Source organism: Rhincodon typus, chromosome 18, assembly GCF_021869965.1.
Source record: "Rhincodon typus isolate 14 chromosome 18, sRhiTyp1.1, whole genome shotgun sequence".
Lineage (NCBI taxonomy): Eukaryota > Metazoa > Chordata > Chondrichthyes > Orectolobiformes > Rhincodontidae > Rhincodon > Rhincodon typus.
Window position 1 is genome coordinate 34361853 of NC_063349.1, and position 13189 is coordinate 34375041.

The following is a 13189-nucleotide window of genomic DNA, read 5'->3' on the forward strand; positions in this document are numbered from 1 at the left end:
TATACAGTGTTGATGGCTGGCTGTGCTAGTAATGAGTCTGAAGAAAAAGTGGTGAAGTGTATAGAGTTGCTGTTGTCCAGAAATGCAAATCCAAATACTTTCAGCAGGTATAAACATTTACTTAAATCCATAAACTGCCTTGAGAAAGGAGACTAACGAAGTATTCAGTCTTGCTTATAAGGTTTCTATTCTGTTTTAATCACAACTGCGCTGTTGGCAGAAGTCTCAAAGTAAATCTCCAAATGATTCCAGCAGAGAGATTTGAGATGATGGGAACAGTAAAAATGATTCTGCACATCTTGATTTGCGCATGTACTGCCTATAACTCTACCTTCTTAGAAAATAACTATAATTTTGAGGTGGCTTGGTAATTGCAGCAACTAAGCACTTGAGAAACGCTCGGCTTCAAGACCTGATACCAAGCTTAATGTTTACCGTCATTTCACTTTGACAGTGAATTTCAGAAAACTTTCTGGGATGTTGACCAGGGAATACCATTTAGAGCCTCCGTGGAGTTAATAGGTAGACATTCATAGATTTCTGGTCAAAGTTGCAGTGCAAATGCAGGGTAATCCTGTTTGATGAGGAGTAAGAACCAGATAGAAACAGTCCATAATATGTAAGAGATTTTAAAACATTTGTTTGAAATCAATGATACCATGAAAATCCTACATATTTATTTGTTGCTAGGAAACAGCATTAAGACTGTCATACTGAGGAATCATTACCCTTTGCTTTGTGACCACAAAGTTTGTTGCGGTGCAACCTTGTCCACGTGTCTCTGCTCAGCACACTGCTTGTCCATGATGATTCTCTATGCTCATTCTTGGTTTTGCAACCTGTAATTCTGCTCTTAAATAGATCTTTATCAAGTTTCTTTTAAAGGAGTCAGTGACTGAGTCCATTGTTCTGTTATATTTTGTGGGAGTTGAAGTTCTTTCAGTTTCTAATTTTAAAGTTGGCTAATTTTGCACATGTTTAAATATTCTTTATCATACCTTTTAAAAAAACTGCTTCACTAAAGACCTCCTGCACAATGCCTTAACTACATTCCTCCTTTTTTGCAAAGTCGCTTTAACTTTCTAAAAAGATTCTAGGCAATGAGGTTTCTTGAGAATAGCTAGCTTTCAAATTTGTATTAAAGGTAGTGTTTGTCTATCTTTTCTTCCATACTGATTTTGGAGCATTTGCACTATGGACTTCCATCAGTCCACTGTAATGGGCAAAATATTGTAGTGGCTTGCCATTGCCTTCTACAGGGTGCCTAACCAGGAATCCCTGCTCTTTCCACCTGGCATCCAGTGTGTCAATCAAACTGACCATGCTATGAACATACTTTGCATAACAAGCAAATCCTGGCGTGGAATTCGAATCTAGAGCTTCTACCTCAAAGGTAAGGATGCTACTTCTGCATCTCACGACCTTTTCAACGTATCGCACTAACAAAAACATGTTTCTTTATATTTTGAATAGCTTTGATTGCAAAGCTCGTAGAGGACCTCTGGTGGCAGAAATATTTAATACATCATAGAATTTGATGGACTTTAATCTTTTTTGTTCAATTCGGGCATCAGTTCGGGCTTATCAGCATTTATTCCCTGTTCCAAGTGCCCTTGAGAAGGCAGTGTACTGCCTCCTTGAACCTTTGCAGTCCCTCTGCTGTAGGTTGACCTATAATGCCTTCAGAGAGAATTCCAGGATTTTGACCCAGCGACAGTGAAGGAATGGCAATATATTTCCAAGTCAGGATGGTGAGTAGCTTGGAGGGGAACTTGCAGGTGGTGGTGTTCCCATGTATCTGCTGACATTATCCTTCTATATGGAAGTGTCGTAGATTTGGAAGGTGCTGCCTAATGATTTTTAGTGAATTTTTGCAACGCATCTTGTAGATAATATGCACTACCGCTACTGACTGAAGGATTGAATGCTTGTGGATGTGATGCCAGTCAAACAGGCTGCTTTGCCTTGGATATGGCTTTGATGTCAAAGGCTGTCAATCCTACCTCACCTGAACAGTGAAACAGTTCTTCTCCTCATGAACAAAAGTTTGTGCAGTATTTGATTTGACATTTTAAGGAACATTTAAACCAGTGTGTGCACAACAATCATATCCTGCAGTCCCATTATCCCTGTAGTTGATTTCTTAATCAAACTTTCAGAGAACTAATTGAGTGCCTTCTTCAGGTAAAAGCAATATACTGCTGGAAACCTGAAATAATAATATAGTGCTGGAGAAACTCAGCATCTGTGGCGAGAGATACAGAGTTAACATTTTGAGTCTGACGTGATGCTGTTTCTCTCTCCATAGATGCTGCCAGACCTTCTCAGTTTCTCTAGCACTTTCTGTTTTTGTTACATATAACTCACTTCAAGGCAAAATGATTTTGTTGCAGTTTGTGAGTAATATGGGAATGGTAGCTCATGTAAAGTCATTGAATTCAGTTATTTAGTGGATTCAAAGTGGCTCCTAGACACTTGGTTCCCTTGGAAGTTCCTGGTATTGTATGTCTCTCCATAGCCATCTGCTGGCATTCATTGTTCTTTCTCTCATTAAATTCTTTCTTTTGTGTTTTTGTTCCTTTGATTCTAACAATGGGTAGATTTTATTTAAAACATCAAAGTCAACTGTTTAAACGTCCTGTGTATAACAGTTCGAACCTTGTTCCCTAATCTTCCCTCGTGAGCTCTGGTAAAGACCTGAATGTGCAGTTTCTCTCGGATATGGCTTCAAATTCCTGTACGTTATTTGGACATAAGGACCATGCTTCTGCACTGGAGTATATTGGAATAAACTCGTTTTTTTTAACAATCTGATTTTTTTTTGAACTGTATAAAAGATCTGGAAAAATCCAGATCTTCCCTCAATTTTAGTTTCTAATTCCTGGACTTCTCTCAACTCCAACAAGATGCTTTACCTGCCAGACTACACTGTTTATGCTGTACCAAATCCAGTCTGTGATTTCCTGCTGTTTTGTAATATTTTGCGTAACTTTGATCAGCCCTTCCCTGCTGTGACTGAGTGACTTCAGTTTCCTGCTGAGCCTGTGAATGGCCATTGATTGTGCTGGATTTTTAAACTCTGTTAGTAACCCGAAAATCACTCCCCTGAGGTCAAGAATAAACCTGTGCTTTGGATTTTGTGGTGCCCTTCAACACCACTGTCATCTTGCTAACTTTTCAATTGACTCTGTACATCTGCCAAGTCTTTCTTCCTCCAAAATACTTCCGTCATTGCGTTCTCCAGTACTCTATATTTATGTTTTCTAATCAACCTGCTCAGAGATGTTGTGACACACCTGTGGAAAAGATAGGACTTGAACTCCTGCCTCAGAGGTAGGGTCACTACCACTGCACCACAAGAGCCTTGTTCTGTCTTTACATAGCTCCTGGTCTTGACTTGCTTCACCTGTCTCCAAACTCAGACAACTGCTCATTGGTGCTTCATGCTGACTCTACTCTGTGATGCCGACTTGAAAGGAGATGGCGAACAGAAGGTGAAGCAATAATGTCAGATCTAGCTATATCACATAGAGCACCAAGAGGTGCTTCTGTTGTCTAATTTTCATACCCAGAACTTTTGGTTAAAGGAAAACTGCTTTAAATGAGGTAGGAAGTTATGTTTTAAAATGACTGCAGAGGTCTCCATACCTAATAACAGAAGACCAGTTTTCTAAAGCAAAACCTCTGAAGTGGATTAATAAATATGTCTGGATAGTTTCCCTACAGAATTTCACACTTGTCATTGTTTGACATAACTGACAAAAAGCCTAAGGACAATGGTCAACCAACTCTTCATCTGTATAAACTACCATAGGTAAAGAGAACCCATTAAATTTAAAGGGTGCTGAAGACTCCACTTCTGATTCACTGTCTGTTATAAGGAGCTTCAGTGCTCTGCATTAAATGGGCTGAATTCTGTAGAAGTCCATTTGATGGCATGGCTGTCAATAGGGTCAACTTGGCCTTGTATTTATCAAATAGGAGAAAGATTAGTTTCAAGGTATAGCCCCATGAATATGGTTTACAGTTTTAAGTAGAGATGATTTGTCATTGGTACCAGGACATTTATTACAACCTTAAAATATAATGTTCCAACTGCCCTTCATTAATGAACACATTTACTGAATAAAATATCACCAAGAGTTAGCATCACTGTTTAGATTCTAAGACTGCTTAAGTACGACTACTATAAATGTAATTTATTTAAAACAAAAATGCATCAACCTCAAGATTTGTATTTTTTTTAAAGTTTCTCTTCTGTTTGCATTCTTTTGTCTCTTTTTCCTGGATATGTTTTCAATATGTTTGTGTTGCCCTTTGGCAAGCTCGAGCCAGATCTCATACTTTATGCACTCCTATTAAAAGTTGACCTTCTCAACCTGTCCTTTGGAGTTCAGCTCACTCTGTAATTTGTCTGACTCAGATGCTCATTCCTTTAGCCAGCAAGTCATCAAGAGTATAGCCAGCAAGTCATCAAGAATATAGCCAGCCATTGCATTTCTCTTAATAAAATGTATCCTAGTTTTATCTTTTACAGTTGTGTTTCACTTGAACACAAGATCTCACATTGATTACCAAATAATCTGATGGTGCCATCTATCCAAAATGTCAACATTATGGAATTAATGGTTTCTTTTGTGCAGTTTTTGTGAGCTGTTTGTCCACAGGAGTAAATAATTTAAATCGATTGTAGAAACATAAAGATTAGTAGAATGGTGAGATTGGAACCAGTGAAGCTCTACTTTTCGGAAAGCAAATATCGATTAAAATGTATTTCTTCTAATTTATTTGGACGATTGTTTCTTTAGCTGCTACGTTGTATTAATCTGCTGTGTTTTGGTTGCAAGTTCAACTGTTTTATTCTCCCTTTCAGGAATCAGATGACCCCACTAATGTATGCAGCTAGAGAAGGACATACTCAGACTATTACACTGCTGGTTGCTCATGGAGCAGAAATAAATATTCAAGATGAAAATGGCTACACAGTATGCAACTTTGGTCAAGTCTCATTGTTAGCATTAATATTTGAAAAATACCTTTGCTTAGAAGTATCTCCACTCTTTATTTGACTACATTTTAATGAAAGCCATTTTTGTTACACCATAATAGAGACATTTTGCTTCGGGGGGAAATATGTGAATAAGATACCAGGTTAATGTTACCAGGGTATAGAAATGTTACAGCCTCTGTATTAATTTTACATAGGGAGTCAAAGTACATGGTCTGTAATAGACTTTTCTATTCCATAAAACTTAGGCACTGACATGGGCATCTTGTCGAGGCCACCAAAGTACAGTGCTGAAGCTCATTGAGTTAGGAGCTGATAAAACATTGAAGACCAAAAATGGAGAGACGCCAGCTGATGTAGCTGAAAAAAATCATCATTCGCAGGTAAAAAAAAACAAAATTGCAGCCAATAAATATGGAATTGGGGCTGTAATTTTCACCTGTTTCTCTGTACAAATTGGGTCATCAAGATTGTGTTGTCTGAGTTTACTGGCGATGTAACAGTAACATTTGGCTCTCTATACATTAGATAAGGAAGTCCCAGAAGAGCAACAATAATTTCCTAAGCATTTGAATGTTTCCTGCAAACCACCAGAATCAAACCAAGTCCATAAACCCAAAGTAATTGAGAACTGATCCATCAGCTGAACTACTAATGCCTGAATTTTTGTATTCAACATTAACAATTGAAATCCTGGTCAAATGTTCAGCTGGTACAGCTGCATAATTCAGAATGTGCATTCAATAGGATTAGCAGTAAAATGGAAGTGCTTAAACATAACTAAAACACTCCCGTGTTTAATATGTTTATTTCATTATTGTCCATGCTTAATATTAGATTTGTAACCCATAAATTATTGTCATAGGTTTTATTTTGACAAAAGTTTATTAGAAATCTAAAGAAACTTAAATTCAAATTCAAAACTGTTGTGCAGAAATGTATAAGTGGACTATTAATAATAAACAATGTGTAATTAAGATCAGTGTTTAATTCAGTGAAATTTATAAATGCCCTTTTTTATTTTCTTTCCAGTTAGCGTCATTACTCACAGTGACTTCAAATTCATCCTTATTGGGAAAACTGCAGAATGTATCGAAAGAGGAGGCGATTTTCAAATATGTCATAAATCATTCTAATGCAGGAAAGAACAGCAGAATATGGTAATAGACAATGAATCCTGTGGAATAAAACAACTTGAAAAATTCTCATGGTTTATGTAGTTTCCAACTGTACTTATTTTAACAGTTTTAAATGTGCTTGAATAAATATCAGTCAGTTATTGCACAGAAATGCTTCCAAAAGATTACTGCAGATAAAGGGAAATAATTTCTTAATCCATCTTAATCCCTATTAAATAATGAATGACAAAATAGTTATAGGCAAGCACATATTTTCATAGATTTTGAGTTCGTTCACTGACTTTTAGACCTGAACAAAAGATTCCAATATCTCTGCAATTTTTCCTGATGTTATTTTGTGTACTATAAACTTAATATTTTTCTTCTGTTTCATGCAATGGAAAGTAACGAGAGTTCATTTTATTTATTGAGCTCTCTTTAAGCTATTTCTTTTTTTTTAAATTATTCTTTCACTATTCAAAATGGTGGTAGATCATGGTGACGGTGGAGGTTTTCACTACCTTGCTGTATTTTTCACTAAAATACACATGACAATAAAATAATTCATTTACCTCAAAATCATTCATTCATAACATTCATTCATTTTAATTTGGAATGGCTCTAATGTCATATTGAATGTTTGGGACAATCAAATATGATATGTTTCAAATCTTCCTACTTTACTAATATACATAGGACTCCATGTTATTAAGGAAAATAAATTTAGATATATAATAGAAATTATGGTTTAATTTTTGTGTAAAAAATGATGTTTTAATCATTGTTTTCCCATTGTATATTGAAGTATTAATCAATTTTCACAGTTCAGCTTCAAATTTTGGTGATGTACAACTGTTTCTGTCTGGACTTGAACTTGAACATCTTCAAGGCCTATTTGAGGTATGTTTTATTCAATTTTTTGATAGCCAAAAGTAATTCTCTTGGCATTGATATTTTATATAGCCACCAAACTATCTGTTAAAATATCCCATATTATTACCTTGCTTTTGTAATTTTAGTTTTTATTTTGGATAAATATCATACATTTTATACACTCTCAAGTGCAGGTGAGTTACATTTTTAAAATGGAAGACAATAAGTAATTTTCATTATGGAGCTATAAGTTTCAAAGCTTGAAATCTTTTAACCAATTACAGAATAGAAGTCCCAAATGTGGCCCATATACAAGTTGATTTGTAAATGGTTTGCAAAAGGGTCTTAAGTTGTAAGTGAAATTGTTAGTTAGAATATAACAGAACGCATAATTTAATTATAATTCCTCGTGGAAATGTTAATGAAGAGAGATTTTACAAACTGTGTAATTGATATTTTATGATATAGTTGCAAGTTAATGTCCCTCCACTAGAGTTTAAGTCCATGCTATTAAAACTGTCTGTAAAATATACTAACTCTTTAAAGTGTCTTCTTTTATTACCTTCTGAAGGAGAATGAGATATCTTTCAGAGCACTTCTGACAATGGGGAAAGAAGACCTAGAAAAGGTTTGTTAACCAGTGTTTTTCTTAAGAATCATCTTTTAGTTAAAAAAACTATTCTAGTCTGTGTCTTCATAATAAATGAATAAAGAACATGTTCATCTAATCCTGACAGTGCAGATAAAGGCCACTTGAGTCTGCACTGACCATCTGAAGAGCATCCCAACTGGACCGATTTTCCCACCCCAACCCCACATTAACCATGGCTAATGACCTAGCCTGCATATCCCAGGAAACTTTGGGCATTTTAGTATGATCAATCCACCTATCCTGCACATTTTTGGATTGTGGGAGGAAACCATAACATCTGGTGGAAACCCACACAGACATGGGGAGAACATGTAAACTCCATACAGTCACCCAAGGCTGGCATCGAACCTATGTCCATGGCGCTGTGAGGCAGCAGTGCTAACCACTAAACCACCACGCTGCCTTATATAGTTACATTATATATTTTCCTATTCATAATTGAGTTCTGTGTTCTGTTAAATCTTTTCAATGTTGTGTTTCAATATTTGTCGATTTACTCGTAAAAGAGAAAAGAGCAAGAGTGTATAGATTTAAAGTGATCTGCAAATGAAGCAAGGGAGATTTTTCACACAGCGCATGGTTAGGGTATGTATGAATGAATGAATGAATATCCTTTGTTGTCACTTGTATTCCAGTACAGGAGTACAGTGAAAGGTTTTTACAATGGCTGCCTTTTAAAAGCACCATCTTAAATACAAGTACCTAGGTACAACTCTTCCAGAGTAAAAAACAATAGTTTTATTATACAAAAAGAGGATTAAAAGCTCAGCAGTAGCATTACTTAGTGTCTAAGAATAAGGTAGAAATGAGGTAGTTTTAACAATGCCTGGAAATATGGTAGAGGCAGGTTCAATTGAGGCATTCAAGAGGGTATTTGATGATTATTAGGCTAGAAATGGTGTGCAGAGATATGGGGAAAAGGCAGGAGATTGGCATTGGGAAGTAGAACTGGTGCAGGCATGATGGACCAAATGGCCTCCTTCCGTGCCATAACAATTCTGTGACACTCTGAACGCACTGACCTAGTATTGCAACTAGGATAAGGGGGATGTTACCTAACTAACATTTGAACAGTTAGAGTGCGTGCCACTATAGGCATTATTTATAATTCCCATTATAGTAGGACATTAAAATTATGACACTCTTCAGTTTCTTCACCTTATTTGCAAGCCTTGAACCACATTTGCAATGGTCTTTGATCAGAACTGCACCATTTGTTTTGTCTTAATGTGTCATAATGTGCCTCTCCATTCTCCAGGTGATTAATCATTTATTTTATTTGTGATACCGTTCTATTAGGATGTCATTTAATGATGAGAGCCACCTGTAATCAATATGGTTAACATGAATGCTATGAGCATGTTATGTGTACAAGAGAGCTGCATATAACGTTTGGGTGGTAATTTGTGAGAAATTATCTGTTAATCAAAATGGGTTATAACTTTTCTTTTGTTCATTCATGGGATGTGTTTGTTGTTGGTTGGGCCAGCATTTATTGCTCAACCCTATTTGCCCTTGAAAAGATAGTAGTGAGCTGCATTCTTGAACCTCTGCAGTCCATTGGTGTTGGTAGACCCACAATGCCATCAGAAAGAGAGTGCCTGGATTTTAACCCAGCAACACTGAAGGCTTGGTGACATTTTTCCAAGTCAGAATGGTAAATGACTTTGATGGGAACTTGAATATGATGGTGTTTGGATGTATCTGCTGCCTTTGTCCTTCCAGATGGTAATGAACATCGGTTAAGAAGTTGCTATCTATGCCATCTTGGTGAATTTCTTGTAGATGGTTCGCACTGGTACTACTGAGCGATGCTGGTGGAATTAGTAAATGTTTGTAGATGTGGTGCCTATTAAGTTAATGGATGGTGTCAAGTTTATTGAGGGTTGTTTGTAGCTGTATTCATCCAGGAAAATGGGCAATACTCCATTACATTCCTGACTTGTGCCTTGTAGATGGTGAACAGGCTTCAGAGAGTCAGAAGGTGAGTTAATGTGTGCAGAATTTTGAGCCTGTGACCTGCTCTTATAGCCATTGTTTTTGTGTGTGTAGTACAGTTCAATTTCAGGTCAATGTAAGCCCCCAGGATATTGAAAGTGGAGAATTCAGTGGTGATAATTCCATTAAATCCCCATGGGCAATAGTGAAATTCTGTCTTGTTGGAGATGGTCATTGACTGGAGCCTAGTGCCACGAATGTCTATTGCTACTTGTCAGCCCAAACCTGGATATTGTCCAAGTTTTGCTATATTTGAACCTGGACTGCTTAAGTATCTGAGGAGTGGTGAATGGTGCTGAACATTGTGCAAATATCACCTTATGGTGCAGTGAAGTTCACCGACGAAGCAGCTGAAGATGGTTGAGACCAGGATGTTGCCCTAAAGAACTCATGCAGAGATGCCCTAGAACCGAAACAAAAAACAGAATTTGCTGGAAAAGCTCAACAGGTCTGGCATCTATAGGGAGAAGCAGAAGTTAACGCTTCATGTGAATTGACTCTCCTTTGGCTAAGTTTTTCCAGCTGTTGCTGATTTCCAGCATCCACAGTTCTTTCTTTTTTGTCCTAGAATTGACATGAATTCACCCACCTTTATAACAGATATTACTCTAGTCAAGGAAAAGTTTTTCCCCTGATTCCCATTGATTCGAATTTTCCTATTGTCACACTGTCAAATTGCACCTTTATATCAAGGACAGTCATTCTCACCTCATCATCTCTGGAATTCACCTGTTCCGTCCATGTTTGAACCAAGGTCATAATCAGGTCAGGAGATGGATGGTCCAAACTGAGCGATTGCCAAGTTATTGCTGCTTGATAGCACTACTTCTCCTTGAGTGTATAAGACTGCTTAATCAGCTGCAGTTTTTACTATCCAAGCTTCCCTGAAATTACTGCTGCTGTGACCACCTCTCATAACTGTGCTCATAATTAACCCAGGAAACAGTGTGGATGAACAGACCTGTACATCTGTATTCTCTGTACAACTTATATATTCCAGCCAACAATTGACCATGGGTGCTTCAGTAGTTATTCACAGTTCCTAATGTGGGAAACTTTTGTCAGGCATGTAATGATAGCCTTTACCCAGTTTTTCATGTAAAGAAGAAGCAAATATCCTGTAACTGTCTTACTTGCAACCCATTCACCGAGGTTGGGTGAAAGTAAAGTAACAACTTGGCAGTCTTCTATCTTGTACGTCAATGGTTTGGGCTATGATAATCAACTGAATAAAAAGCTGATGTAACAGAGCTCCACTCTGGCATAACAATCTCATGTTGTATTTGCTGCAGCTGAAGGCTTTGAGCTAACAAGGTGCAGAATTCACTGACCTCTGATTTTCTCTGGGACCTCTTCTCAACCAGCTAATTTTTAAATTTCTGTTCACCTCTTTTGATGAGTTTCCAAATAGTAAGCCAGCAGAGGCCACAGCTGTCAACAACTGTCTCCCAATTGTCAATGTCAGTATCCACTATCATCTTACCTCACTTGCAGATGTACTTTTCACAGACCTATGAATGCTGTGGAGGTCATGATTCAGTGGCCAGTTCATTGTACAGAAGGTCTTTGGATGGTTGCTGGAACGGGTGGATAGGTGGCAAGTGAGGTCCAATGCAGAAAAGTGTAAGGTGATGTACTTGGTCAGAGGAACATTGAAAGGCCATATAAAATAGGGGATACAATTCTAAGGGGTTTGCAGGAGCAGAAGGACCTATATGTTCACAGATCACTGCTTGTAGTAACTGAATCCATGCACACCTTTTTGATTGATCTATCCAATATCCTCCACAGTTAGGTAAATCTGGTCAGCATTTAGGGCAGAATAATGATTTCCTTCAATATCACCTTAGAGAAAGAACCTGGTAATATCAGATGCACTGTAATCACTTCCTGGCTGCCATCTGAACCAACCTGAGAATACATTAGCCATTCTCAGGCAGTTTCCTCTCTCTGTCCCAGCTCAAGCAGTTGAGACATGAATGTTCTAATAAATGTGTTAGACTGTTTGCTGAATAGCAAACTGAGAATGTATAATGCTTTTAATCATTTCAGATTGGCAGATGCTTTATCCAATCTATATGATTGTTTCGGTAAGTTATTTAATTTCTGTATTGTGAAACCAGAAAAGCACTTCAATAAAAAACGCTGAGCAAGATATCAATTATAAGGTATTTGTTTAAATATCAATTGAAAGAAAATATAAAGTTTCCATCTACTACTTGGTTAAGTTAGCTTATTCTTCAATGTTTTCTAAAATTTTACAAGACAATTTGCAAGGCTGTTGATTTAGTTCATTTGCTTACTCTGATCATGTTTAATTTTGACAGTATCTTTCTGCGTTTTGCCCTTTATCCAGATTTTTTCAATATTAAGAAGGAGCAAGCAATGATAGTATCCCCTTGATTGTTTTTATTTTAGTTGGCAGCTGCCAGTATAATCATGCAATTCAAGGCAATAACACTAACTACACAGTTGATGGAGTGTATTTTTTTCTCTTTCACATTTATGTTTTCAATTTCTGCAAAGTCACTACAACTGAACACTTAAGTGAGAGGACACTCAATGTAAATCAATGAAACATTTTTATTTTACATCCCATGAATGGAAAAGCCACGATTAATCTATTTTAAATTGTCTTTCATCGTCTGTAACACTCATTCAGGCATCCTGAAAGGATTCTAGTCTGTCTCCTTACCTTGCTGCCCTAAGAGTTTAACCTCTAGAGAGCAATGTTTAAGTCAGTCATAACATGATTAACAAATATTACATTGATGCCCACAGACCTCTCCCTGTGACAGTGTAGTCAGGTATCCCAAAAAGTTGTTAATTACCTGGAAAAAGCTTAATTTGTTTTAAATTTGTCAAGGTTTCAATTACAAAAGGGTTTGCCATTTACTGGGAGAATGTTTTCTATTACACTAAATGCACACTACAGTTGAATTTTGGGTTAGGAAGGGAATTTCATAAGTTTGATGTCTGCCTGAACATCTGTGAGCATTAACTTATCACTCAATAACTTTAAATGTTGAATTAGATTTTAAATAAACACAAGAAATTTCCTATCATTATGTACTCTGTTCACCAAACGTTTGCTGGAAACTGTACACAGTTCTATATCTGGGTCTAAAAACACTGCCTTGCACTGTACTGAAGTCATTTAAACTGTCTGTGGCTAACAGCCTATAAATTAGTCAAAATTTTACAGTTTATGATTTGACACATAATTGAATCATTAAACTCACAAGATTTCCTGATACTGTTTCTAATACCACAAATAATGTTCATTCAACGGTCAAGTGGACAAAATTGTTCTCACTTCAGTGTCCATGCTAAAAATCACTGAAAAAACAAAGCTTTCAGCATACTGGTATGTTTCATTCTGTGTTTGAATGTCCCTTGTCACATTTCAGCTGCATTTAAACCCATTTCAATTCTACCAAGAGATAACAAGGTGTAGAGCTGGATGAACACAGCAGGCCAAGCAGCATCAGAGGAGCAGGAAGGCTGACATTTCGGGCCTAGACCCGAAACGTCAGCCTT

At 37.0% G+C, this 13189-nt stretch overlaps 1 protein-coding gene across 1 annotated transcript; it reads left to right on the top strand.

Moving 5' to 3' along the window:
- LOC125485409 (ankyrin repeat, SAM and basic leucine zipper domain-containing protein 1-like) lies at positions 1–7654 on the top strand. Its single transcript, XM_048608072.1, has 6 exons — positions 1–107; positions 4874–4985; positions 5257–5391; positions 6041–6168; positions 6951–7026; positions 7571–7654. Exons 1-6 carry the CDS (start codon positions 13–15, stop codon positions 7634–7636), a joined length of 612 nt encoding a protein of 203 aa, XP_048464029.1. The 5' UTR covers positions 1–12; the 3' UTR covers positions 7637–7654.
- Positions 7655–13189: the final 5535 nt, after the last annotated feature.

Bases quoted from the DNA above. Each gene is read 5' to 3' on its own strand.
- LOC125485409 (XM_048608072.1), top strand. From the start codon at position 13: ATGGCTGGCTGTGCTAGTAATGAGTCTGAAGAAAAAGTGGTGAAGTGT. The intron at 108-4,873 runs GTATAAACATTT...TCTCCCTTTCAG, and splicing joins AATCCAAATACTTTCAGCAG to GAATCAGATGACCCCACTAA. The intron at 5,392-6,040 runs GTAAAAAAAAAC...TTTTCTTTCCAG, and splicing joins AAAAAAATCATCATTCGCAG to TTAGCGTCATTACTCACAGT.